Source organism: Galeopterus variegatus, unplaced genomic scaffold, assembly GCF_000696425.1.
Source record: "Galeopterus variegatus unplaced genomic scaffold, G_variegatus-3.0.2 Scaffold4630, whole genome shotgun sequence".
NCBI lineage: Eukaryota > Metazoa > Chordata > Mammalia > Dermoptera > Cynocephalidae > Galeopterus > Galeopterus variegatus.
Genome location: NW_007730741.1, coordinates 99,482 through 127,466, shown reverse-complemented (window position 1 = coordinate 127,466; position 27,985 = coordinate 99,482). Strand labels below are relative to the sequence as shown.

The 27,985-nt window shown below is 36.9% G+C and overlaps 1 protein-coding gene across 1 annotated transcript in view; it reads right to left on the bottom strand.

Moving 5' to 3' along the window:
- The window catches only part of LOC103603485 (mannosyl-oligosaccharide 1,2-alpha-mannosidase IB-like), a 68,091-nt gene extending 45,183 nt beyond the window's left edge, over window positions 1–22,908 (bottom strand). The window contains exon 1 of the mRNA XM_008588010.1: window positions 22,035–22,908. Within this exon, the coding sequence (XP_008586232.1) occupies window positions 22,035–22,336 (302 nt within the window). The 5' untranslated portion in view covers window positions 22,337–22,908. The remainder of the gene's footprint in view (window positions 1–22,034) is intronic.
- Between the last annotated feature and the right edge of the window lie 5,077 nt (window positions 22,909–27,985).

Below are 27,985 nucleotides of genomic sequence, written 5' to 3'. Positions count from 1 at the left end.
AAACCTTATAAGATCTCTAAATTGTTTTGTTGTAGTTTAAAAACACATAATGAAAAAATACTAAAAAATCACTACCCCAGCATACAAGTTCTAACTAAAACAACTTAAAACAAAGCCTTGCCTTCCTGTAATGAATCAAAAACCAAAAAGGGTATAAAACCCAAAGGAAAAAGAAGATATCACACACACAGTAACTGCCTCCTTCAATATCTTATGAAACTTTTGTTGTTTTTTGTCTTAAAGGGGGATTTGGTAATTTAAGTGGTCCTTTTGATTGACTTTTTTTTTTTAAAGATGACTGGTAAGGGGATCTTAACCCTTGACTTGGTGTTGTCAGCACCACGCTCAGCCAGTGAGTGAACTGGCCATCCCTATATGGGATCCGAACCCGTGGCCTTGGTGTTATCAGCACCGCACTCTCCCGAGTGAGCCACGGGCCAGCCCCTTGATTGACATTTTAAAGAAGTACAAAGGATAAAAGTTGAAATGGATTTCTAATCATTGTAAAGATTGTCTCCCAAAAAATCATGTATTTCCATCAAAAGTTACCATTAGATGGAGAGAGGACAGAGACAGCACTGATGTTACCAGACTGTTGATTATAAGAAATCATCATCAATTCAAAACAAAAAGTCACTATAGATCATCTGTCAAGACATGAAAAGAATTTATTTAAAATGTTCTTTTTAAAAAGTTTCTGTTGGCTGGCCAGTTAGCTCAGTTGGTTAGAGCACAGTGTTATAATAACAAGGTCAAGGGTTTGGATCCCCTTACTGGCCAGCTGCCAAAAAAAAAAAAAAAATGGTAAAAAGGTTTTGTTAAGTTATTCATCATTTTCCTGTGGAGTAAAACATCATCCATTCAGTCTTTAATGTCGTCCTTGGCCCAAACCTGCTATTAGCACTGCAAGCATCTTTACCAAATGCCCCCTGCCTACGTACATACACCTAAGGCAGTAAGAACCCAGTAGCAAAATTGCTGTAACCATATCTCCTTTTTACAGGTAATTTTTCTAAGCTCTGCCTTCCCCATTCTCTGGCTTTGAACCTTCCCTCTCTTCATGTTTCTCTAAATTGTTTTATTGGCTCACATCCTTTCTCTCTGTCTGTCTTCTCCAAACTAAGCGCTTGTTTCTGTGGTCTGCCTACGTTTACCTGGTTTGTTCCTAAGACACTTACCTCTCAGACTGCCTCTGTTATGGACTGAATGTTTATGACCCTCCCACCCCCCAAAATTCATATGTTGAATCCCTAACCCCCAAAGTGATTATGTTTGGAGATGGGGCCTTTGGGAAGTAATTAGAGTTAGATCTAGTCATGAGGGTGGGGCCTTATAAGAGAAAGAGAGAGAGCTGTCCTCTCTCTATCTCCCTGTGCATGCATGGTGGAAAGGCCACATGAGAACACTGCAAGAAGGTGGCAGTCTGCAAGCCAAGAAAAGAGCCCTCATGAGAAACTGTATCAGCTGGCACCTTGATCTTGGACTTCCCAGCCTCCAGAACTGTGAGAAATAACATCCTGTTGTTTAAACCACCCAGTCTATGGTATTTTGTTATGGTAGACAAAGCAAACTAAGACAGCCTTCTATCCTGAGCTCCAAGCCCTACAGCCCACAAACCAATGGCACTCCTCTAACCCCATACCTTTGCATTTAAAACTACCTTTTACATTGTTTTAAATTCACTCCATTTAAGTTACTGGACCTTATGATGTGGAATGGCTCACACCACTCATGTTAGATAGAGATGAGGCAGCTATGAGGTTTGTCCCCACAGACACCAAGAGCCACACACTGCCAGCACCACCTGATTCAAATCATAACAATCACTACCAGTCTCACTTAAACCAACTATCCTTTTATTAGAATCACAACTACTGGCTATGCAAAGACTGCTAATAATGGCTAGCACCAGTGACAAGAAGTATTTTTATTCTGCAGCTCTAAACAGAGACTAATAAAAGAAACAGAGAACACAGATTTATACAAATTTATTACCATTATTGTGTAAAATATACATACCACAAAATTTACCATTTTTACCATCTTTAAATGAACACTTCTGTGGCATTAAGTACTTTCACACTGCTGTGCAACCATCACCACCACCCATCACCAGAACTTTTTAATTTTCCCCAATGGAAACTCAGTACCCATTAAATACTAACTCCCCATTCACCCTTCTCCCCAGCCCATGGCAACCACTATTTTACTTTCTGTCTCTATGAATCTGACTACCCTAGGTACCTCAGATAAGTGGAGTCATACAATATTTGTCTTTTTGTGTCTGGCTTATTTCACTTAGCATAATGTCTTCATGGTTCAACTACATTGTACCATGTGTCAAAATTTCCTTCCTTTTTAAGACTGAATAATACTGCACTGTATATATATACCATACTTGGTTTATCCATTCATCTGTTAATAGATGCTTGAGTTGTTCCTACCTTTTCACTATATGAAGAATGCTGCTATGAATACAGGTGTACAATATCTGTTCGAGTTCCCACTTTCACTTCTTTTGGGTATATATCCAGAAGTGTAATCGCTGTTGTGAAAGTTGGTTATACAAACTGAGCCATTCTTGTCATACCCAAACTAAATCAGAATCAAAGGGCCAGGAGGAAAAAGCACTCAGAGCACATAGCACCTGCTACAAGAATTTTCTTCAAGCCCAGCTGCTATAACAGCCTACTGTACTCTAAGACTAGTTTTACTTAGTAGCTGCTAAAATGACCTGCCATGACTCTAAGAATATTAATTTTATCTACCAACTTCACTCACCAATCAAAGCCTGCCAACTTCCAAAATTTCACTAGTGCCAAAGAGCTTTCTTTCAAAACAATATATAGCATTTCTTTTTCTTATAAAATCTCAACCCTTTCTTTGCTCTTTGGACATACGGGAGATCACCGTGATCTGTGTGTATGCCCCAGACAGCTATCCTATTTTACCAAATAAAATGTTTTCTTAGAGATCTGTCTCTACGTTTTTCTGACTTTAACACTGTATCATATGATAATCCTATATTTATTTTTTTAAGAAACCACCATACCATTTTCCACAGCAGCTACATTTTACACTCCCATCAGTTACACAAGAATTTGAATTTTTCCACATCCTCACCAACACTTACTTTGTTTTGTTTTGTTTTGTTTTAAAAATAGCCATTTTAATGGGAGTAAAGTGGTGTCTTACTGTGGTTTTGATTTACATTTCCTTAGTGACTAGAGATGCATGTGCTTACTGGCCACATGTACATCTTCTTTGGAGAAATGTCTCCTCAAGTCCTTTGCCCATTTTTTAATCTAGTTGTTTTGTTGTTGCCGTTGTTGGGCTGTAGGAGTTCTTTATATGTTCTGGATATCAGTATTTTATCAGATACATGATTTGCAAATATTTTCTCCCATTCTATGGGCTGCCTTTTCACTCTGGTGATAGTGTCCTTTGATACATAAAAGTTTCTAATTTTAATGAAATTCAACTTATCTATTTTTTCTTTTGTTGTCTGTGTTTTCATGTCATTTTTAAGAAAATACTGCCAAATCCAATGTTATGAAGCTTTCCCCCTGTGTTTTCTTCTAAGAGTTTTATAGCTTCAGCTCTTACACTTAGGCCTTTGATCCATTTTGAGTTAATTTTTGTATATGGTGTGGGAGCCAGACTTTAAAAAAAAATTTTTTTTGAGCTTGAAAAGGAATCAAGTCCCTTGAACTAAGAAAAGGGAACAGCAAAGCAAGGAAGTAAGAAATAACACTCAAGCCAGAATATACAGACAGTGAAGCAAAGGTAGCCAGTAAATAACTTGAAGCCCCTCATGAAGATGATCCAGATAATCTAGTGTTTCTCGGATACACTATTGAAATTTTGAGAAGGATAATTCAATCCTTTGTTGTGCAGAACAGTCAGGTCACTGTAGGATGTATAGCATACCTGGCTACAATCCACCAAATTCCAACAATGCCCCCACCCCCATCATTCTGACAACCAAAAAATGCCCCCATGTTTCCAAGCACCCTCTAAGGAGGGCAGTACCAGCTTTGTTTTAAATCTTTGAACAGAAAATGCTAAAAGGGCAGAGTCTAGAAAGTCTGTTTATGTCTGTATTTCCAAACAGCACAGAACAAGTAAGAACTCCTCTAAGGAGGGCAGTACCAGCTTTGTTTTAAATCTTTGAACAGAAAATGCTAAAAAGGCAGAGTCTAGAAAGTCTGTTTATGTCTGTATTTCCAAACAGCACAGAACAAGTAAGAACTTCATCCACTTTTTTTATTACAAATCACTGGGTTCTTTTCAGTTTACTTTATGTTCCTTAAGCTGTCAAAACATAACCCCTTACATAATTTCAGGAATTCAATAGTATATTGGTAGCAGAACACTCCTCTTCCTGCAGAAGCCAGAAAGTTTAAGATATTTCATCTTCCTGATGTCTAGCAGCAAGGGCAAGCAAGGGCTTATCACCTATGCATAGGCAATCTCAGGCTCTAGCAGGGACTATACACCTGGAGCAAGTGATATAAAGAAACAAGGATTCAATTTAAGAAATTTAAAAAAAAAAATCAAGAGGACACAAATAAATGGAAAGATATCCCATGTTTATGAGTTGGAAGAATTAATATCATCAAAATGTCAATACTACCCAAAGCAATCTACACATTCAAAAAATACCAATGACATTCTTGAAGAAACAGAAAAAATGAACCTAAAATTTGTATGGAACCAAAAAAGACCCCATATAGTTAAGCAATCCTGAGCAAGAAGAATAAAGTTAGAGGCATCACCATTCCTGACTTCAAAATATACTATAAAGCTATAGTAACCAAAACAGCATGGTACTAACATAAAAATAGGCAAACTGACCAATGGAACAGAATACAGAGCCCCAAAATAAAACCACCCACTTACAGCCAAATGATTTTCAACAAATGTGCCAAAATATACAATGCGGGAAGGACAGCCTCTTTAATAAATGGTGCAGGAAAACCTAGGTATCCACATGCAGAAGACTGAAACTATACACCTGTCTCTCACCATACACAAAAATCAACTCAAAATAGATCGAAGAACTAAATTTAAGACTTGAAACTATGAAACTGCTAGAAGAAAACATATGCAAAACACTACACAAAATGGGAGCGGGTAGCACTTTTTTGAGGGAAACTACAAAGGCACAGGCAACTAAAGCAAAAATAAATGAGACTACATCAAACTAAAAAGCTTCTGCATAGTAAGGGACACTATCAACAAAGTAAAGAGACAACCTAGAGGATAGGAGAAAGTGTTTGCCAACTACACATCAGCTAATGGGCTAATATCTAGAATACATAAGGAACTTAAAAGACTCAACAGCAAAAAAACAAATAAACCAATTTAAAAATGGGCAAAGGATCTGAACAGTCACTCTCAAAAGAAGATATTCAAATGGCCAACAGGCACATGAAATCACGTTCAAAATCACTAGTCATCAGGGAAATGCAAATTAAAACCGCAGTGAGATATCATCTCACTCCAGTTAGAATGGCTATCATCAATAAGACAAAAAGTAACAAATGCTGGCAAGTATGCAGAGAAAAAGGAACTCTTCTACATTGCTGGTGGGACTGTAAATTGGTATAGCCACTGTGGAAAACAGTATGGAAGTTCCTCAGACAACTAAAAATGGACCTACCCTACAATCCAGTATCTCACTACTGGGTATATACCCGAAGGAAATTAAATCAATATGTCAAAAAGACACCTGCACTCCCATGTTCATCGCAGCACTATTCACAATAGCCAAGAGATGGAATCAACCTAAATATCCATCAATAGATGAATGAATAAAAAAATCTGTGGTACACAATGGAATACTACTATTTAAAAAATGATATCCTATCATGTGCACCAACATGGATACAACTGGAAATAATCATATTAAGTGAAGTAAGTTAGGCAAAAAAAGACAAATACCACATGATTCATTCATATGTGGGATCTAAAAAAAAAGAAAGAAAGAGTGGTTCTCATAGAAGTAGAGAGTAGAATTGTTGGGGTGGTGGTGCAAGGAAAGGAGTGGTGGACTAAGGAGTAGAAAACTCTTCTATCTACCCTAAGTGAATCATTGTGCAGTATATGCATGTATTAAAACAACATATTGTACCCCACAAATACTTACAACTAAATGTTAAAATATTTTGAATTCAAAACAAAAGAAAGAAAGAAAGAAAGGAAGGGAAGAAAGAAAGAAAAAAACAAACATATTTACAATAGCATACAAAAGAATAAAATATCTACCTAGGAAGAAATTTAATAAAAGTGGTTTTCACTTGTAACAGTGAAAACTATAAATATTGCTGAAAGAAATCAAAGACTGAAATAATAGAAATATACATCCTGGTCATGGGTTGAAGACTTAATATTGTTAAGGTGAAAAAGGTACCCAAGGGGGTTTACAGATTCAATGTAATGCCTACCAAAATTCCAAAAGCCATTTTTCAGAAGTTGAAAAGCTAATCTTCAAATTCATAAAGAATTGCTAGCAGCTCCAAATAACCAAAACAATACTGAAAAAGAATAACAAAGCTGGAACACTCACTCTTCCCAATTTCAAAACTTACTACAAAGCTACAGTAATCAAAACAGTGTGTACTAGCATAAGTAAGGATAGACATATAGATGAATGGAATAGAACTGAGAGTCCAGAAATAAACCCGCACATCTATAGCCAATTGATTTTCAACATGGGTGCCAATACTATTCAATGTGGAAAAAATCATCTCCAATGGTGATGGGACAACTGAATATCCACATACAAAATAATTGAGTTGGACTCCCATCTCATTCCATGCACAAAAACTAACTCAATATGGATCAACAACCTAACTATAATAGCTAAAACCATAAACTCTTTGAAGAAAACAGGTAAATCTTCATGGCCTTGAATTTGGCAATGGATTCTCAGATACAACATCAAAATCACAAGCAAAAAAAGAAAACAGATAAATTATTATTTTCTATAATATCAAAAGACATTATAAAAAAAGTGAAAAGTCAACCTATAGAAAGGAAGAAAATATCTGCAAACCATATATCTGATAAGGGTCTAGTGTCCAGATGATATAAAGAACTCTTACAACTCAACAAAATAAAAAACCAAACCACCCAACTCAAAATAACGGACAAAGGACCTGGACAGACATTTCTCCAAAAAATATACATAAAATGGTCAGCAAGTACACAAAAAAATGTTCAACATTATTAATTATTAGGAAAATGCAAATCAAAACCACAATGAAATACCACTTCATAGCAACTAGGATAGATACAGTGAATTTTTAAAAAACTGGATAAGTGTTGGAGAAATGTGAAGAAATTAGAACCTTCATACATTACTGGTGTAAATGTAAAATGGTACAGCTGCTTTGGAAAACAAGTTGGTGGTTCCTCAAAAAGTTAAATGTAGAATTACATGACCCAGCAATTCCACTCTTAGGTATATACCCAGAAGAACTGGAAACAGGTACTCAAACAAATATATGCACACACACATTCACAGCGACACTATTTCACAATGGCCAAAATGTGGAAAAAACCCAAATGTCCATCCGCACATGAATGCATAAACAATTTGTGTATAAACAAACAATGAACTATTAGTTAGCCATAAAAAAGTACTAATACATGTTACAACATGGATGAACCTCAAAACAGTATGCTAAAGTGAAAGAATCTAGACACAAAAGGTCTTATATTGCATGACTGTATTTATTTGAAATAAGCAGAATATGTAAATCTATAGAAATAGAAAGCATACTGATGGTATGCTTTGTCAAGGAAGGGCTCATGAGGAAGCAGGGAGGTAGGAGTGGAGAGTAACTGATTAATGGGTATGCGGTTTCCTTTTGGGGTGATGAAAATATCTTCGAGTTAGAGCTGGTGGCTGCACAACATTGTCAATGTACTAAATGTCATTAAGAAGTCACATTAAAATGGTTAATTTTATATTAAGCAAATTTTACCTGAATAAAAAAACAAATACTTACAGAAGAGCTTAAAATCAAGAAGGACAAACACAATTTTGAAAAACACGGTAGAAGAACCCACCCTAGCTAATATCAAGACTTATCTAAAGGCACACTTATCAAAACAGCATGCTATTCCAAAAGAAGTATACAAAAGAACCAAGAGAACAGAGAGAGAACTCAGAAACAAAACTATGAATATACAAAAACTTTTATATAGCAGAAATGGCATTACAAATCCACGGGAAATTGTAGCCTCTTCAAAAAATAACACAGGGACAAATAGACACCCATATGGAAAAATGCAAATTTAGTCTCTACCTCACCATACACAAAAATCAATACCATACAAATTAAATCCCTAGATGTGAAAAATAAACTTTAAAACTACATTATTGAAAATAGAAGAGATTGCAACTTCAGGTTGGGAAAGCTTTCCCTACACAAACGACAAAAAGCAAGACCATAAATGAAAATATTGACAAATTTCAATTACATTAAAATTTAAAACTTCTGTAAAACTAAAGACACCACAAACAAAATATAAAAATAAGGTACCCAATAGCAAGAATAAATGTATAATGCATGTAACTAATAAAGAATTCACCCAGAATGTATAAATAATTCGTACAAACGAATAAGAAAAAGACAAACAACCCAAAAGAAAAATTGGCAAAAAATGTGAACAAGCAATTCAAAGAGTAGGAAACCCAAAAATCAAATACATAAAGAAAAGAAAAGAAAAAATTTCACCTCACTAATAATCAGAGAAATGTAAACAAAAATTGGCATAAGGTTGGCAAAGCATTTTAAAGTCTAACAATACCATCGTTTGTAAAAGACACAGGTGGGAGTGAAAACTGGTGGAACCACTACAGAGATACTGAGCAACAACATTTAGAGTCAAGGATGCACACACTCTACAGTAATTTTATTTCTAAGTTTTTACCTTGGAGAAAACCACATGTGCCCAAAGCACACATGTACAGAATATTTTTGCAGCAAAAAAAAAAGAAGTTAACCTAAAAATCTACTATCAACTGGGAATATATAAATAATTTGAGGTTTAATCATATAATAGAATACCTAAGTGGATAATATAATAGAACCAGAGCCCAAAACATCAACATATACAAATCATAAAAATAATGTTGAGGAAAAAAAACTTGCAGAACAATATACAATGTTTAAGAACATGCAAAACTATATATAGTAACAAATACATATGTTATGGAAGTATAAAACCATTTACTGAGAATGACAATGTCAACTCAGGATAGAGGTTAACCTTAAGAATAATATTCAGCTAAAATAAGAAAATGTTAAGATGTGACAAAGCTAAACAGTGGGTATACTGATATTATCTCCTAAGACTTTTTGTATACGCTCATAACTTTCTTAAAACAAGAAAGATACAGAGGACAAAATCTATCAGATGTCAAAACATACTATTATAAAACTATGAAATGAAAACAGTCTGGTGCTTTGGGGACTAACCAAGAAAGATCGACGGTGGGTTAAGAAAAAAAAAAAAAGAACTGTATATATCAAAATGTATTGTTTCTTTAACTAATCCCCAGTTGGATCATTTGGATCATTTACAATATGTCATGTTATAGCTTCAGGGGATATTCTTCAACATTTCTTTGTGCACTGATGTGAGAATTTTTCAAGGATAAGTTCCTAGAAAAGAATTGCCCAGTTGGATCATTTGGATCATTTACAATATGTCATGTTATAGCTTCAGGGGATATTCGTCAACATTTCTTTGTGCACTGATGTGAGAATTTTTCAAGGATAAGTTCCTAGAAAAGAATTGCTGAATCAAAGAATAGGTACTTTAAATTAGTTAATATAACTAAATTGCTCTTCATGAAAACCCTATTAATTTATATTTATACTAACAGTATACAAGATGAGCCAGCTGCTCAATGCTCACCTTACCCTAGATGTTACCAATCTATTCAAGTGCAGGAAAAAAATTTAGGTCATGAAGAGGTAAATGTTTACCAGTGGCATCATAAATTAATAGAATAATAATTCACATTTATTATATACATAATACATACCAAACACAAATAAACTTTATATCAGATGCCACTTACTGACAATTGAAAAAAAAAGTCATGTATGCACATATAACTTTATAAAGGTAGAAATAAACCATACATAGCTATATGTAAATAATTTTAAATATATAAATACATACAATTGTACCAGATCTCAATTTAACACAATGTTTAGCATATTTTTTTCAGATGCCATTTCCTGGTTCCTGATTTTAAAAGCTTCAGAATATCTGCCCCTTATTTCCAGATAACCCAGTCCATACAGAAGAAATGCATACATTAATGATATAAAAGTGTATTAGAAAAAAATAAAAAATGAGGAAAGATAAAGCAATAATCTACCTGAACTCTCAAAAAATGCCAATGACCTAAATGCCTGTACCAGAACTTCAAGCAAATGAAAATGTATCTCTAAAAACTCTAGAATCTGGCTACAAAGATAATATAGGCTTTAAGAATGATGTTAAGATTTCAGTCTAAGATGTGAATTTTTCAGTAGTTTTTTCCCCAATACTTAGCATTATGCTTGGTATATCATAAATATTCAAAAACACTTGCTGAATAAATAAATGTGACAAATATTTATAATGGCAATATCAATATCACTAAGTAAGAGACACGTAAGATACCAAGCACTAGAGAATAAGACACCAAGAGATCTACATAATAGAGATTAATTTTATAAACAAGTAAATGTCAAAAATGTCAAAAGGAAAAACAATACCTGCATTGTTCTTTGCAGTCTCCAGATTACCTCATTTTACTTTTTTTTTTTTAAACTATTTGTATAATTTGTCCCAAAAGTTCTTGTTAAGATATGGAAAACAGAAGAGAACAGACACTTTCACTGGCATCTCTCAATATTAAGGTTAGAAAATGTCTTTATTCAAAGGAAATTGTGGCTTAGGAGTAGTGGGAGCCTTCACAGGGTCTAAAGCCTCAATTACTCAAGGACTTTTCCACAGTGTCTATTTTAAAGTCACAGATAACAAAAGAAGAGGTATAATTGTTAACTGGGCTCAAAAATGACACCTGACACTTTTGTAAATATACCCATTACTTTCAAGCTGGCATATAAAATGCTCAATAAATTATACTTCTAAACTAATAGGAAACAAAAACATATAAAAGTCATTTCATTCATTTTCTCTTTTTAAATTGGTACATATTTCATTATATAAATAATTATATAATATATAAATAAATTTTAGTCATTTCTAAAATGACTTTAAAACTCTATTTTCATATACAAAAATGACACTAATTTCTATTTAGTAGAATACACTTTATCTTCACAGCATTTGTGATGCCTGTACTAAATTACTGCACTCTCTTCAGTTCCCTACATCAAAAAATTACCTATATTTTATATGCATGAGCTGGAAGGAATCTTCAAAAGATTCAATCAATTCCCTCATTTCATAAATAAGGACATCAAAGCACAGAGAAGTTAGTTTATCTAAATACACCTCAGCAAGTAAGGACAATGCTGAAACAAGAGCCCAATGTATTCAATATACAATGATGCCTTCCTTCTGGACCATATAAAATTCCAGCATAGATCATTGGAAAGAATGTCCTTTAAGGAGTTTTTTCTTTATAATGAATCCTAAAACCCAATCTGAAAATAAATCTCCAGTACAGACTTCATTACAACCATATTCTAACAAGAAAAGTTCCAAGAAAAATTCAATGGCAGTCAAAATAAACTTTTCTGACAGAATCTGCACAATCAGAAAAAATGAAAGTAGTAAAACTATTTTCCTCGCCAAGGGATATATAGTCAGCCCAAACTGTAAGTTAAATCTTTTCATAATTTTCAAACAATACTGAACATTACATTTGCCTATTAAACATCAATTAAATTAATGCTTACCATATACAATTTCTAGTAGATACTTACCTTCTGTGTTGCCAGTTTTCCAACTTTAGGCATAATCTAAATTTTACCTATAATTTAAATTTATAATCTAAATTTTATCTGTAAAAATGAGATTAGGAATACTTAATTTACAGATCTGATGTGAAGATTAAAGAAGATTAAATATATGAAAACACTCATCACATATTCTCTGTTATTTTCTTTTTTTCCCAAAGGAGAATTTCAATGTGTGAGTATACAAAATACTTTAGACACATTTATAGAAATAAGTATGTTCTAGATAGGGCTGACGTGAATTATTCCTAGTCTTTTTACTATTTTTTATAAAGAGCCTTTATTAAAGACTGTATCCTTCTCACCTTAAGACATCATTCATTCTGCTTTTGCATCCTATCACTCAATACTTCCCTGCATTTTGTTTATACCTTCTCTTAAGAAAATTTGTCATCTTGCCATGGACAACATTTATTCAATAGGCATATACTTCTATTAAAGACCAAACGTACTTCAAGTACTGGAGATACAAAGATAGATAAAATACAGTCATTTGTCCTCAAGGAGCCAATGATCTGTTGGGAGAGACAGACAAATAAGTGAATGATTGCAAAACACTTTAAATATGCAATCATAGACAATACTTGAGAAAAATAAAGAAAAAGACCACCTAATGGCAGGGAAAGTAAGGGAATAAGTCTATACATGGATTTGGGCTATTTCAGCTGTTAATAAGTAAAATAATATTAACAAGAACCCTGGAGATCAAAAAAACACTATTAGGGAATAATATTAAATGAAAACAATTCAAAGTAATTAAAGCACAGATTTACAATAAAGAGTGATGACAGAAAACAAAATCTTAAACTACATGTTATGGAGGCTAAATAACCTATATAAATCTATATTAACATTTTGGAAGAAATATTCTGAGATTGTGAGTATGATACTTTAATAAGAAAGCCCAAAAGAAATATTAATAAATAAGAAAAAATAAACATCTCATAGCCCTAGAACTCTTCTTCTAAAACCCAAGAGAAATTTTATAAAGGCTATTATAGCTTTTACAACAAACTAGTGCTTGAACAAATTTTATTTCTTTGAAACATTTAATTATATCCAGTAAACACTGTTCACCTTTTATGAGCATTGCACATTGTCCTCTCCTAGAATCTCCAGCAATCACTGACCAACATGAAAATCAGGACTTAGGCACTGGCATTTTATATTTTAACCATGCTAACACTACTCTATTTATTTTTTAGAAGAATGAAAAACATACTGAGATATTCAGTGATTTTATAATGCTGAACTAATGAAAGCAAAGTCACTGTTATCAAAAAAATGAGAGCCATCACAAAGATAATGTCAGAATCTGGAAGAATCTTCACTAACTTATAACTGTACCTAGATTTTAATGAAACAGGCCTTACTTCATGAAACAAAAAATGCTCAACTACCCAACCCCAACTGCACCTTATTACAGAGACCCAATGGTCTGTCCCAATGAGAAAATGGGACAGAGACCTCCCTGCAGTCAGAGCACTGTTCAACCTCCCTTTCCACACAATCCTTCCTAATTCTTACTTTATTATCTAACCACATTCTGTCAGAGACCAATTCTTGGAGAATGTGTGCAAAGGAAGTACAATGAACAACTGCATTCTGGGTGATGAGGGACAAAAGAATCTAGGGGACTGTCCATACTGTCAACTGTATTCTGAATTTGGGGAATACATAAAAACCTACTCCAGCACCAAAACAGTTGAGACTACTAAAGATGCACCATTAGTACAACAAAGGAAAATAGGCTAAGACCTATACAGATCACCTTGTTCTCGAACTACAGAGTGGACAACATACAAGTGGACAAAAAAAAAAAAAAAAAAAATGCAGTAAAGGTATCTAGACCACGGTCTAAAGTTATTGACAATGTCAAGTATAAATAAACCTTACATAATTTGTATCTGAAATGGAAGTAGGAAAAACAACCATAAGCCAATGGGGGGAAATATATTACAAGGGAAATGGAACATCCAGCAGACTTACTAGAGGATAAAACAACGTTACCTCCCCCAAATAGGAGCAGAAAGCCCTAAGTAAAGAGCAGGATAGGAGAAAAAGGCATGGAGGAGAGATGAGATGAGGAAAGATGGCAAGAAAATTAAAATAGTAATATTAAAATCTCTACTCCCTAGAATAATGGTTACCAGAGGCTGGGAGGGGACCAGAGTGGGAGAGAGGAGTGGACTAACGGGTTAGTTATCTATCCTAAGTGAATCATTGTGCAGTATACGCATGTATTGAAACAACACAGCGTACCCCACAAATATATACAAGTAAATGGTAAAAAAAAAAAAAGTTATAAAGTAAAAAAATAAAATCTCTACTCATAATAAAAAACTAACTAAACTGAATCAAGCAGAAAATACATGAAGAACTTAAGACTAGCCACATTTCAAGTATAACAGTCATATGTGACTAATGGCTACCACATTGGCCGGCACAGGTTTAGAATGATTATGTCTAGCACAATGTCACACAGCTAGTTAGTAGAGTCAAGAGGCAACGTGGAGTGCTTCTGACTCCAAAGCCTATATTCTTTCCCTTCGAGGAAACTATCAGAGGTAAGCATACACCTGACCTTCAACTATTCAATTCAGACTAATAAAATCCTAACTAGAGGATGAAATTTATAAGCTGTTTAAATAAATGTTAAAAAAAAAGGCCCACAAAGACTATTTATATAATGCCATTATATAAAACAAATGTTGGTTTCAAGATGTAAGAAACTAATAAGTAAATTTTTAATTATCTAGGTCTATTATGTACACAAATTATGAACATGACACTTTATGTATATATCACTGTATATTATAACAACATTTGTGTATATTAGAACCAATTCCTATTTGGGAATGGGTTACTTAAAAATCACAGATGCTAAAAAATAACCAAACTACACATTTTATGTTATCTTTTAGAAGGCATTTGAAAACTCTGAATTATTTTTGGACTATTTAATAGAAGAGAACATACTGGTTTCCTCATGAAAGTATACTAAGTTCATGTAATATCAATTATATAAATTAAAGCATTCATTAAATACAGTGTTATTTCTTAGTAATCCATGGCCATATCACCCAGGAAGCTAGAAGTTATTCTCAATTCACTCCTCCTTCTACCTTAAACTTCATATTCTACCAACCAACATTTACTGTGAAACAATAATTCACATCTCTTTTCTCCACTAATTTCTCTCCTCCTCCACTACCACCACTGTGGTCTAAGCCAACATCCTCCGTGACCTAGACTCCTAAATGGTTAGCCTCCTGCTCCTCTCCATCCAGTAAATAATCACTGCAACCAAAATGATTACTCAAATTTTTAAAACATTTAGAATTAATATCATTCCATTACATTAAAATCCTTCAATGACTTCCCATAGTACTTAGGATAAAAACCAAAACACTTAACTACAAACTCTCCTGTCTAGGGATTGCAATCTCTACAACAACCAGGTTAAATATTGATTCATTATATTTACTTATTAGTCACCTTAACTGAGTGGCATAAAATGGAGAGCACATGCCCCTCTAGAGGGAGCAGCTTCTGCCAGGTCCCAGCTGAGAGTAACCATCTGAAAATACAGACTTGAATGTTGCTATATCCTCTAGTTTTTCAAGAGAAATCAGAAATCCAAACTTTATGTGACATCCTCCAATTTGTGAATGCTGGCAACTAATTCAAACTTTTGTAACAACAATAAGGAGGCTAAAAAACTTGTATGCAGGCCAAATCCAGCCTCTCATCTAGTCTCTTCACCTAGCCCCACATAGCCACTCTCTATATCGGCCATACTTAACATTTCTTAGATCCTCAATGATGCCAAGCTTTTTTACCTTAGGGCTCTCACACATGTTGTGTCCTCTGCTTTAGCCATTTCCACCCCCACCTCAACTTCATTTATCCATCTCCTACTCATTCTAAGTTTCTGAGCAAGCACTTCATCAATTAAGCCTTCCCCATCCCCACTGCTCCCCCAACCCCTTTCCATAGGCTAGGTCACCCCACGATGTACTCTGATAGCATTGAGTATAACTTCATAATGCTCATCACACCTCAAAAACAAAATTATTTATTTAATGCCTGTCATCCTCCCTAGATCGGAAGCTCCATAAGAGCAGGGCCTGACACAGTAAGCATGCAATATGTACAAGGCATGCAATACATCTTGTATATGTTGCTAACTACTTTGGTTATAAAATGGTTCCTCTAGACAATAAGATTCTAGTGTACTTTTAAAATATTAAGCAAACTGTATCCAACTTTTCAGAAACATATACAGTATTTAAAGCAAAGTAGATTCAAAATTAAAATATTCAATTATCATAATAACTGATGATAATAATAATAATAGCTAACATTCATTGAGCATTTACTAAATGCTAGGAACTATGTTGAGTGCTTTGCATGTATGATTCAATACAACAACCTGTAATGCAGATGTCTTCTACTGTCACACAGAGGAAGCAACTTAGACATACGGTTTAAAAATTTGCTCAAGATCACACATCTAAACAGCAGCAAACTGGGGTATGAATCAATGCTGATTCCAGAGCTTAAACACTGTGATGCAGCAAAGGAAACAATTAAGTGAAAAGACAACCTAAAGAATGGGAAAAAAAATTTGCAAACTATACATCCAACCAGAGATTAAAAACCACAGTATAAAAGGAAACTCAAGCAACTTAGTAAAAAAACAAATAATTCGATTAAAAGATGGGCAAAGGAGCTAATTAGACATTTCTCAAAAGAAGACATACAAATGGATGGCCAACAGCTATATTAAAAAATGATCAACATCACTAATCATCAGGGAAATGCAAATCAAAACCACATTAAGATACCATCTCACTCCAGTTAGACTGGCTATTACCAAATATATAGAGAATAACAAATGCTGGTAAGGATGCAGAGAAAGGGGAAAACTTCTACACTGTTGGTGGGACTGTAAGTTGGTGCAGCCAGTATGGAAAACGATATGGAAGTTTCTTAAACTACAGATAGAAGTGCCATATGATCCAGTAATCCCACTGCTTGGTATATACCCAAAGGAATGGAAATCATTACATCGAAGATATACCTGCACTCCTGTGTTTACTGCAGCTCTATTTACAACAGCCAACATATGGAACCAAAAGAAAGATCCATCAATGGACAATTGGATAAGGAAAATGTGGTAAATATACACAACGAAATACTACTCAGCCATAAAAAAGAATGAAATTCTGCCATTTGCAGCACCATGGATAAACTTAGAGAAAATTAAGTGAAATAAGCCAAGCACAGAAAGAGAAATACCGCATGTCCTCACTCATAAGTGGGAGGAAAGGAAGGGGAAGGGAGAGAGATACAGGGAGGGGAAAAGAGGGGAGGAAGAGAGAAAGAGAGAAAGAAAAAAAAAAACGGGAGAGAGAGAAAAATCACAATAATACATTGAACTTTCAGAAGGAAAGAATAGAACTGTGGTTACAAGAGGTGGGAAAGGGGGAGGGGGAGGGAAATTGGTTAATGGGCACGAAGAATGATTATGTTTTGTAACAATGAATAAGTTAATCATCCCAATGATCATCACACAGGTATTGATATTCAACACTGTACCCCACAAATATGTATAATCAGCTCAAGATGGCAGAATAGACAGTCCCCGGCATCACTCTCTCCCACAAATCAACCATTTAAAACTATAAAAAAGCAACAACAGTCAAGCTGGGGCCACTACAGCTTAGGGGAAGAGGAGGAGAGACGTATGGAGTGCATGAAGGTGGGAGAAGCCATGATGAGAGAAAGAAAAAACCGCTCTGCCCACTTCATGCCGTGGCTGCTTTAAGGCTAGAGCTACTGAGCACACAGAGCAGGAGCTGGCAAAAGCCACAGCTGTGCCCTTTGGATGACGTTGCATAGAGGCAGCAGCGGAGAAGAGGGCCTTGGTGGCCCCCGGGCCAGCAAGACCACTAATAGGGTTCCTGTGGACCCACATAGGAGCAAGGAGCCACAACAACTGAAAAAAGGGAGCCACTCAGAGGCCAGTGAGTCATCGCAAGGGACAAGTGCACAGCCTGTCCTATGGGAAGTGTTTGCAGCATGGGCAGTGGAGGAGACAGGCCCACTGGCAGAACACTGGGGCATGGCAAGGACAGCTGACCACCACCCAAATCAGCAAAGGACCACTCAGAGGAGACTGGTCAGGAATACATAATTACATGGGGTGCAGTTTTATGAAAAGACTCAGGCCCAGATCAGAGTTTCTACGCAACCCAGGTGTACCAGGTCTCTGGAGAACTGGAAGTACCTATAAGGTCAACCATAAAAACCTGAGCTGCACAAAAAGCCTTCCCTAGAAAGTCAGCTCAAAGCAGGAATTTAGCTAAACCACACAGCTCAAGAACTGGTCCCCACAGGAAGTTCCTCCTTTTTAGAAGTAAGCAAAGGACAACAAATTAGTTCTGGTCCAGGCACACTGCCAGCACCTTGGGACCCACTGGGGGACCTGAGGCATGGATCTGTGTACTGGACCCCCTCCCACAACCAGGCCCACCGCCAGCACCTCGGGGCCCACCCAGGTCCTGAGGCATGGAGTCAGGGACCAGACCCTCCCCACAACCAGGCACATCACCAGTACCAAGGAGCATGCTAAAAACATCACCTCCATGTGGGTGGCCCACCACAGCCACCACAACAATCATGGCTGCTGCAAAAGCGGCTAGACACCACAATCACGACGCAGATGGTCTGCCAGCCACTGGAGTGCATTGACACAAGGAGATTCACCAGCAGAGACCAAAGAAAAGAAGATGTCTCTCTCCACAAAGCCCATTCCAGAGTGACAGAAGAAACATCTGCTCTATGATAATATTTGGGGACCTGAACACACCTCTTAACATTGGATAGATCATCTAGGCAACAAATCAACAGAGTAACCATTAGTCTTTCAGAAAGAGAGAAGAAATCTAGGGTTACCAGAGGAAGGAGGAAGAGGGGGATAGGAAGAAACTGAACAAAGGGCATAAAAAATAAGTATGATTTGTAAAAATACATATGCTAGTAATATTGATTTGACCAACATATGTCAATGTTGAACCCCCAAAATATGTATAATCAATAATGATTCAATTAAAATTTTTTAAAAAAGAAAATGCAAGTTAGAGAACAACCAAGGAAAACAAATAAACAAACAAAACAAATATGTATAATCAGTTAGGTTTCAATAAAAAAAAAAAACATGGTGATGGTTAATTTTAGGTGTCAACTTGACCACACTAAGGAATACCTAGAAATCCGGTAAAGCATTATTTTGGGGTGTGTCTGTGAGGGTGTTTCCAGAGGAGATTGGCATGTGAGCCTGAGTGGACTAGGAGGGAAAGATCTGTCTTCAATATGGTAAGCACAATCCAATCTGCTGGGGGCCCAGAGAGAACAAAAACAAGGAAAAGGTGAATCCCTCTCTATCTGCTAGAGCTGGGACACACTCTTCTCTACTGTCTATGGACATCAGAACTCCAGGCTCTTCAGCCTTTGGGCTCCAGGACTTACACCAGTGTCATCTCTGGGCTCTCAGGCCTTGTACTCAGCTTCCCGGGTTCTGAGGCTTTCAGACTTGGACTGAACCACACTATCAGCATTTAGTTTGCAGATGGCTTACCGTGGGAATACTCAGTCTTCATTAATCACGAGGCAATTCCCCTAATAAATCCCCTCTCATATGTCTATATATATATATATATATATCTCCTATTGGTTCTGTTTCTCTGGAGAACCCTTACTAATACAAATGCCAAACTACTATATTAAAGTAATCCATTAATAAAGAAATGCCAAACCAACAAGTATCTCACATGTACTGTGAATAAGAAATAATGGCCATGATCTCTTTTTCATTAATTATCAGTTAAAGTAAAATTCCTCATCTCTCTATCCTGTACCTTTCCACACACACAAAATTAAGATAAATTGTAAATTCATATTTTCTAAATTAAGACTTCTTTTGACCTACGCAAAATAGGTATCATCTTAGTACCAACTAATTCTGTAAAAATGCTATCTTTCTTAATTATTTTTAAATAAGCTAATGCTTATACATTAATTTGATGTTTTGTGTTTCTACATTTTAAACTTAATTTAAAATGTATTTCCTTGCTTAAATAAAAGAACTCATCACTACAGACTACAGTATATCTTACTACATGTTTACTATATCTGTTTTCAGATACAGTAAGCAACAACAAATAACATACTAAGCAAAATATTTTAAAAAACTGATATAACCACAGAAATATACATAGAGATAATACACACATCCCTTGACACCTGAACTCACCATTTGAATTCTCGCTTTTCAAAACTCAGGAACCAAATATATTCCAATAAATTACCACAAGTATCACTTGCTAACTGGACTCTTACTATCCAAAACTCAGGATCTGGCTCACTCACCACCCCTTGCTCTCCAATTTCAGGAACCCAGTAGTTTTGGATAGCAAGAACATACATGCATGTATAATCACAGGCTATATAAAGTTATGTTTAAACAATTTAAGTAGACTTTTTAAAATGTGAATAAAATGCACATATCTGTATCTTCATTCAAATTTTATAGTTTAACTCCACTTAATTAAGAATTTTTCTATGTAAATGTTTTTAAACTAGAATGTGGCCATATTTTTTTAAACTTTTATGCTACACAAAATATAAACTGTTTCATATATGACAGATTATTATAATAACAGAGTTAAACAATGTTAACAGCTGGCTGCAATCAAGGAGCTCTGTAGCCAGTCTTTACACATTTTTTTTCAAATATTCATCATAGTTTATACAAATACCATGAGAAATAAGGTTTCCAAGGAAAACAGTAATATCATTGTTAATATTTCAGTAACATATTTCACAGCTCATATCAGATTTTTATCGAAGTCACAAAATACGAAGGGCAAAATTAAAGAAACAAATCTAAAAGAATACAGAAGTTTATAATGGCAGAAATTCCAAATCAGTTACAGAAGAATGGTATGAAACAATATTAGAAGTAACTACTCCATAAGGTTCAGCCAAAAGTCAAAGAACAATTAAGCAAGTAATGAATTAACTACACTGGGAAGAATAAAAAACCAGTTCTCATTACAGCAGTGCAGTTTCCCAAGTATTTTAACTTAGGCTCACATTTGAACCTAAGCTTTTTCAAAAATCTCACGCTTGATAAAAAGTTAAAACAAGCATTCGTAGAAAACTGAATTCAAGCATGATTTTTTCCCCACATATTTCCCTATTTTAAGAAATAGGGACCTCCCACTTTATTTTAATTTGATTATACTCTCCCAAGACTTCATTGCAAATTTGGTGATGTGAAAGAATGTGAGCCCCTTAATCAACCAAATTCTAATAGTTGCTTGACACAGTCCATCTTTTACATTTAAAAAAAAAAAAAAGAAAGAGAACAAAATTAAATTTTAAAAAAATAAGTCTTCATTTACAACTCACAAGGTGAAATGACTTAGGATTGGAGACACCTTTAACTGATTCCATATAGAGCACCAACACACACATCCCCTGAAAATAACAAAAATCAGGACACTTACACATGTTAAGAAATGACAGGTATATTCTGCCCGTGTTTGTCATCCTAAAAAGCTAAGACTCACTACTAAGCTTTAACTACAAGCCAGATAATGAGGGCCTTTGGGAGAGCAAACCCACAGGAGCTGTCAAGATTCAATATATTGATTTCACAGGGTGGTACAATGACTGAATGCAACACATTCTTAATAAATGCAGGAGCAGCACATGTCACTATTTCTTTAGGTTAAGTTTTCATACCTCCATTCCCAATTGTCCACATTAGACACAGCAACTCTGAACACAAATGTTTCTCCCATATAAAACGAAGGAGCTGAACTTTAGGTGGGACTCCAGGGCCAGTTTTGAACTAACAATACAATTCTTACGACTACTGCAAAAAAATAACAGATTTGATGCCACAACCGTACCTTGCTCTACTAATTGTTAATACCAGAACTTCTAAAATAAACGAACCTGTGTCTGTGTTCATCAGGTCCATGGATCAGGAAGACTCCAGGGTTTTTAGCCCCTTTGCCGGCATCTACATGAGGAATTAACACATCTTCTAAACCCAGATCAAAGCGTTTGTGTTTTGAAGAGTCTGGAAGGAAGAAGAACGCCCCAAAACACAGGGTGATGAAGGCACTAAGAATAAGGAGAAGGATAAACTTCTCAGACAGTCTCAAGGTAGCCCTGTGATGTGGGAAGGAGGGCGGCCCCAGGTTCAGAGGTGGTATCCTACGTCCAGACAGGGGCAGCAGAGCTGGGGTAGTCATCGTTTACACTCTTGGACAGAATACTTCACAAAGTTCCCATCTTATATAAAATGTACAACACATTGAACGGTCTTCAAAATCTTGGCAAAAACGGGAAAACTCAATCTTTCTCCTCTTAAAGGATTGTTGTGCTTTTTAAGAGGACATCTCTTTCACGCTCGACCAATTACATTCAGAAACGTGTCTGCCCACCCCCAATCGATCACTAGCTTATGTCCTGTGATATCTTCTTTGCCATTTGGCTTTCAGTACCTCATCGGGTTATGACAAGTCTCCTCTTCATTCCTAGGGGTACATCAGGCAAGCCACACTGCGGAGAAGGGACAAAGTGGGTTCTTGCATTTCTGCGCCCCAGTGAGATGCTCAAATGTGGTCTCGCGCCCCAAAGGGAGCTTGGCGAGGTCCGAGGAGTTGTAGAAGGTTCACTTAATCTCCTCTGACGCTTCTATTCCAGAATCTCTTAACCTTGGAAAAAATAAGGGTCTCCTCGGAAGTCTGCAAATGAGGAAGGTCTCCCACCTGGCCGGGAATCCAAAGCAGCAGCGCTGGGTGAAGCAGCAGGAAGGAGTTCTCGGCCGCCCGCGCTGCCAGACGCTGCCTGCAGGCNCCCAAAATATGTATAATCAATAATGATTCAATTAAAATTTTTTAAAAAAGAAAATGCAAGTTAGAGAACAACCAAGGAAAACAAATAAACAAACAAAACAAATATGTATAATCAATAATGATTCAATTAAAATTTTTTAAAAAAGAAAATGCAAGTTAGAGAACAACCAAGGAAAACAAATAAACAAACAAAACAAATATGTATAATCAGTTAGGTTTCAATAAAAAAAAAAAACATGGTGATGGTTAATTTTAGGTGTCAACTTGACCACACTAAGGAATACCTAGAAATCCGGTAAAGCATTATTTTGGGGTGTGTCTGTGAGGGTGTTTCCAGAGGAGATTGGCATGTGAGCCTGAGTGGACTAGGAGGGAAAGATCTGTCTTCAATATGGTAAGCACAATCCAATCTGCTGGGGGCCCAGAGAGAACAAAAACAAGGAAAAGGTGAATCCCTCTCTATCTGCTAGAGCTGGGACACACTCTTCTCTACTGTCTATGGACATCAGAACTCCAGGCTCTTCAGCCTTTGGGCTCCAGGACTTACACCAGTGTCATCTCTGGGCTCTCAGGCCTTGTACTCAGCTTCCCGGGTTCTGAGGCTTTCAGACTTGGACTGAACCACACTATCAGCATTTAGTTTGCAGATGGCTTACCGTGGGAATACTCAGTCTTCATTAATCACGAGGCAATTCCCCTAATAAATCCCCTGTCATATGTCTATATATATATATATATATATATATATATCTCCTATTGGTTCTGTTTCTCTGGAGAACCCTTACTAATACAAATGCCAAACTACTATATTAAAGTAATCCATTAATAAAGAAATGCCAAACCAACAAGTATCTCACATGTACTGTGAATAAGAAATAATGGCCATGATCTCTTTTTCATTAATTATCAGTTAAAGTAAAATTCCTCATCTCTCTATCCTGTACCTTTCCACACACACAAAATTAAGATAAATTGTAAATTCATATTTTCTAAATTAAGACTTCTTTTGACCTACGCAAAATAGGTATCATCTTAGTACCAACTAATTCTGTAAAAATGCTATCTTTCTTAATTATTTTTAAATAAGCTAATGCTTATACATTAATTTGATGTTTTGTGTTTCTACATTTTAAACTTAATTTAAAATGTATTTCCTTGCTTAAATAAAAGAACTCATCACTACAGACTACAGTATATCTTACTACATGTTTACTATATCTGTTTTCAGATACAGTAAGCAACAACAAATAACATACTAAGCAAAATATTTTAAAAAACTGATATAACCACAGAAATATACATAGAGATAATACACACATCCCTTGACACCTGAACTCACCATTTGAATTCTCGCTTTTCAAAACTCAGGAACCAAATATATTCCAATAAATTACCACAAGTATCACTTGCTAACTGGACTCTTACTATCCAAAACTCAGGATCTGGCTCACTCACCACCCCTTGCTCTCCAATTTCAGGAACCCAGTAGTTTTGGATAGCAAGAACATACATGCATGTATAATCACAGGCTATATAAAGTTATGTTTAAACAATTTAAGTAGACTTTTTAAAATGTGAATAAAATGCACATATCTGTATCTTCATTCAAATTTTATAGTTTAACTCCACTTAATTAAGAATTTTTCTATGTAAATGTTTTTAAACTAGAATGTGGCCATATTTTTTTAAACTTTTATGCTACACAAAATATAAACTGTTTCATATATGACAGATTATTATAATAACAGAGTTAAACAATGTTAACAGCTGGCTGCAATCAAGGAGCTCTGTAGCCAGTCTTTACACATTTTTTTTCAAATATTCATCATAGTTTATACAAATACCATGAGAAATAAGGTTTCCAAGGAAAACAGTAATATCATTGTTAATATTTCAGTAACATATTTCACAGCTCATATCAGATTTTTATCGAAGTCACAAAATACGAAGGGCAAAATTAAAGAAACAAATCTAAAAGAATACAGAAGTTTATAATGGCAGAAATTCCAAATCAGTTACAGAAGAATGGTATGAAACAATATTAGAAGTAACTACTCCATAAGGTTCAGCCAAAAGTCAAAGAACAATTAAGCAAGTAATGAATTAACTACACTGGGAAGAATAAAAAACCAGTTCTCATTACAGCAGTGCAGTTTCCCAAGTATTTTAACTTAGGCTCACATTTGAACCTAAGCTTTTTCAAAAATCTCACGCTTGATAAAAAGTTAAAACAAGCATTCGTAGAAAACTGAATTCAAGCATGATTTTTTCCCCACATATTTCCCTATTTTAAGAAATAGGGACCTCCCACTTTATTTTAATTTGATTATACTCTCCCAAGACTTCATTGCAAATTTGGTGATGTGAAAGAATGTGAGCCCCTTAATCCGATGCATTTATGCATCTACAACGATGTACATGTAATTTGTTGATGTGGAAAATATCCAAAACAAGATAGCTACAAATAAAAAGTAACTTCTAGGAAAAAATGTATATTAAAATTTCATTTTGATTTTTAAGTGCATATTTCTGTTTTTATCCGTGTGTTTATATCTGCATTGCAAAAAGCCTGGAAACACAAGCTCTTTCTCTGAAGACTTAACTTTATATACTTAGGTAATATACAAATTTTCAAAATAGGATGTGCCACCATTGCAATTAAAATGTTTTACATTTTTTAAAAGCACGTCATAAGACATCACATATATCATCCCATTTTCATTTAAAAAAAAAAAAAAGAAAGAGAACAAAATTAAATTTTAAAAAAATAAGTCTTCATTTACAACTCACAAGGTGAAATGACTTAGGATTGGAGACACCTTTAACTGATTCCATATAGAGCACCAACACACACATCCCCTGAAAATAACAAAAATCAGGACACTTACACATGTTAAGAAATGACAGGTATATTCTGCCCGTGTTTGTCATCCTAAAAAGCTAAGACTCACTACTAAGCTTTAACTACAAGCCAGATAATGAGGGCCTTTGGGAGAGCAAACCCACAGGAGCTGTCAAGATTCAATATATTGATTTCACAGGGTGGTACAATGACTGAATGCAACACATTCTTAATAAATGCAGGAGCAGCACATGTCACTATTTCTTTAGGTTAAGTTTTCATACCTCCATTCCCAATTGTCCACATTAGACACAGCAACTCTGAACACAAATGTTTCTCCCATATAAAACGAAGGAGCTGAACTTTAGGTGGGACTCCAGGGCCAGTTTTGAACTAACAATACAATTCTTACGACTACTGCAAAAAAATAACAGATTTGATGCCACAACCGTACCTTGCTCTACTAATTGTTAATACCAGAACTTCTAAAATAAACGAACCTGTGTCTGTGTTCATCAGGTCCATGGATCAGGAAGACTCCAGGGTTTTTAGCCCCTTTGCCGGCATCTACATGAGGAATTAACACATCTTCTAAACCCAGATCAAAGCGTTTGTGTTTTGAAGAGTCTGGAAGGAAGAAGAACGCCCCAAAACACAGGGTGATGAAGGCACTAAGAATAAGGAGAAGGATAAACTTCTCAGACAGTCTCAAGGTAGCCCTGTGATGTGGGAAGGAGGGCGGCCCCAGGTTCAGAGGTGGTATCCTACGTCCAGACAGGGGCAGCAGAGCTGGGGTAGTCATCGTTTACACTCTTGGACAGAATACTTCACAAAGTTCCCATCTTATATAAAATGTACAACACATTGAACGGTCTTCAAAATCTTGGCAAAAACGGGAAAACTCAATCTTTCTCCTCTTAAAGGATTGTTGTGCTTTTTAAGAGGACATCTCTTTCACGCTCGACCAATTACATTCAGAAACGTGTCTGCCCACCCCCAATCGATCACTAGCTTATGTCCTGTGATATCTTCTTTGCCATTTGGCTTTCAGTACCTCATCGGGTTATGACAAGTCTCCTCTTCATTCCTAGGGGTACATCAGGCAAGCCACACTGCGGAGAAGGGACAAAGTGGGTTCTTGCATTTCTGCGCCCCAGTGAGATGCTCAAATGTGGTCTCGCGCCCCAAAGGGAGCTTGGCGAGGTCCGAGGAGTTGTAGAAGGTTCACTTAATCTCCTCTGACGCTTCTATTCCAGAATCTCTTAACCTTGGAAAAAATAAGGGTCTCCTCGGAAGTCTGCAAATGAGGAAGGTCTCCCACCTGGCCGGGAATCCAAAGCAGCAGCGCTGAGTGAAGCAGCAGGAAGGAGTTCTCGGCCGCCCGCGCTGCCAGACGCTGCCTGCAGGCTCCGGAGGCCGGCCAGAGGTCCGAGGCTGCCCACTCGACGGCTGGCGCGCAGGGCAGCCGCGTCCAAAATCCCCGAGCCCTCCAAGTCGCCCCGGCCGCCGCCGCCGCTGTTGCTACCACACGGGTCTGTCAGGGAGCGGAACTTCCTCCTCCAGCGGCCACTGAGAAGCCCCGGCGTGTGCGGGGGGAGGGGAGGCGCGGCGGACGCCCCCTCCCGGCTCCTCCTCCTCCTCCTCCCCGCCGCCGCTTTAGTTAACCCCAGCTCCCGCTCCCCAAGCGAGGCCGCCGCTGACCCCGCCGTGCTCCACCGCAGTGGCCAAGCCTCCGCACCCCTGAGGCGTGGGAAGAAGCCGAGTCTCGGCCCTCGGCCCGAAAGCCCAGGACAGGCGCCTGCTCATTCCTCGCTCAGCACTGGGGAGGCGGGCGGCCCCGGGCGAGCGAGAGCAGCCGCGACTCAGGTGGACAGAGGTCGGTTCCTGCCTGGCCGCCGCGGGGGCCTCCTCCGCGCTGCCTCCGATGGCTTGCAGCTGCTCTCTGTGGCGGCCGCGGCGCCTGCGGGAGAGGCAGCGCGTAGGCGCGGCGCGGGGCTGCGGCCCGGTCCTCGTCCCCTGCCTCCTTAGGCCGGGTAAGCACGGAACAGTTGCGGTGCGGACACCCGTTGGGCTCACGCCTGAGAGGAACCGGAGGGTGTCAGGGGGCGACGGGGCGCTGGCCGGCCTACCGGCCCCGACTCGCTAGTGGGCGTCCCCGGGCGGCGGAGTGTGATGTGCGCGCGCACGCTCCCGGCCCCGCC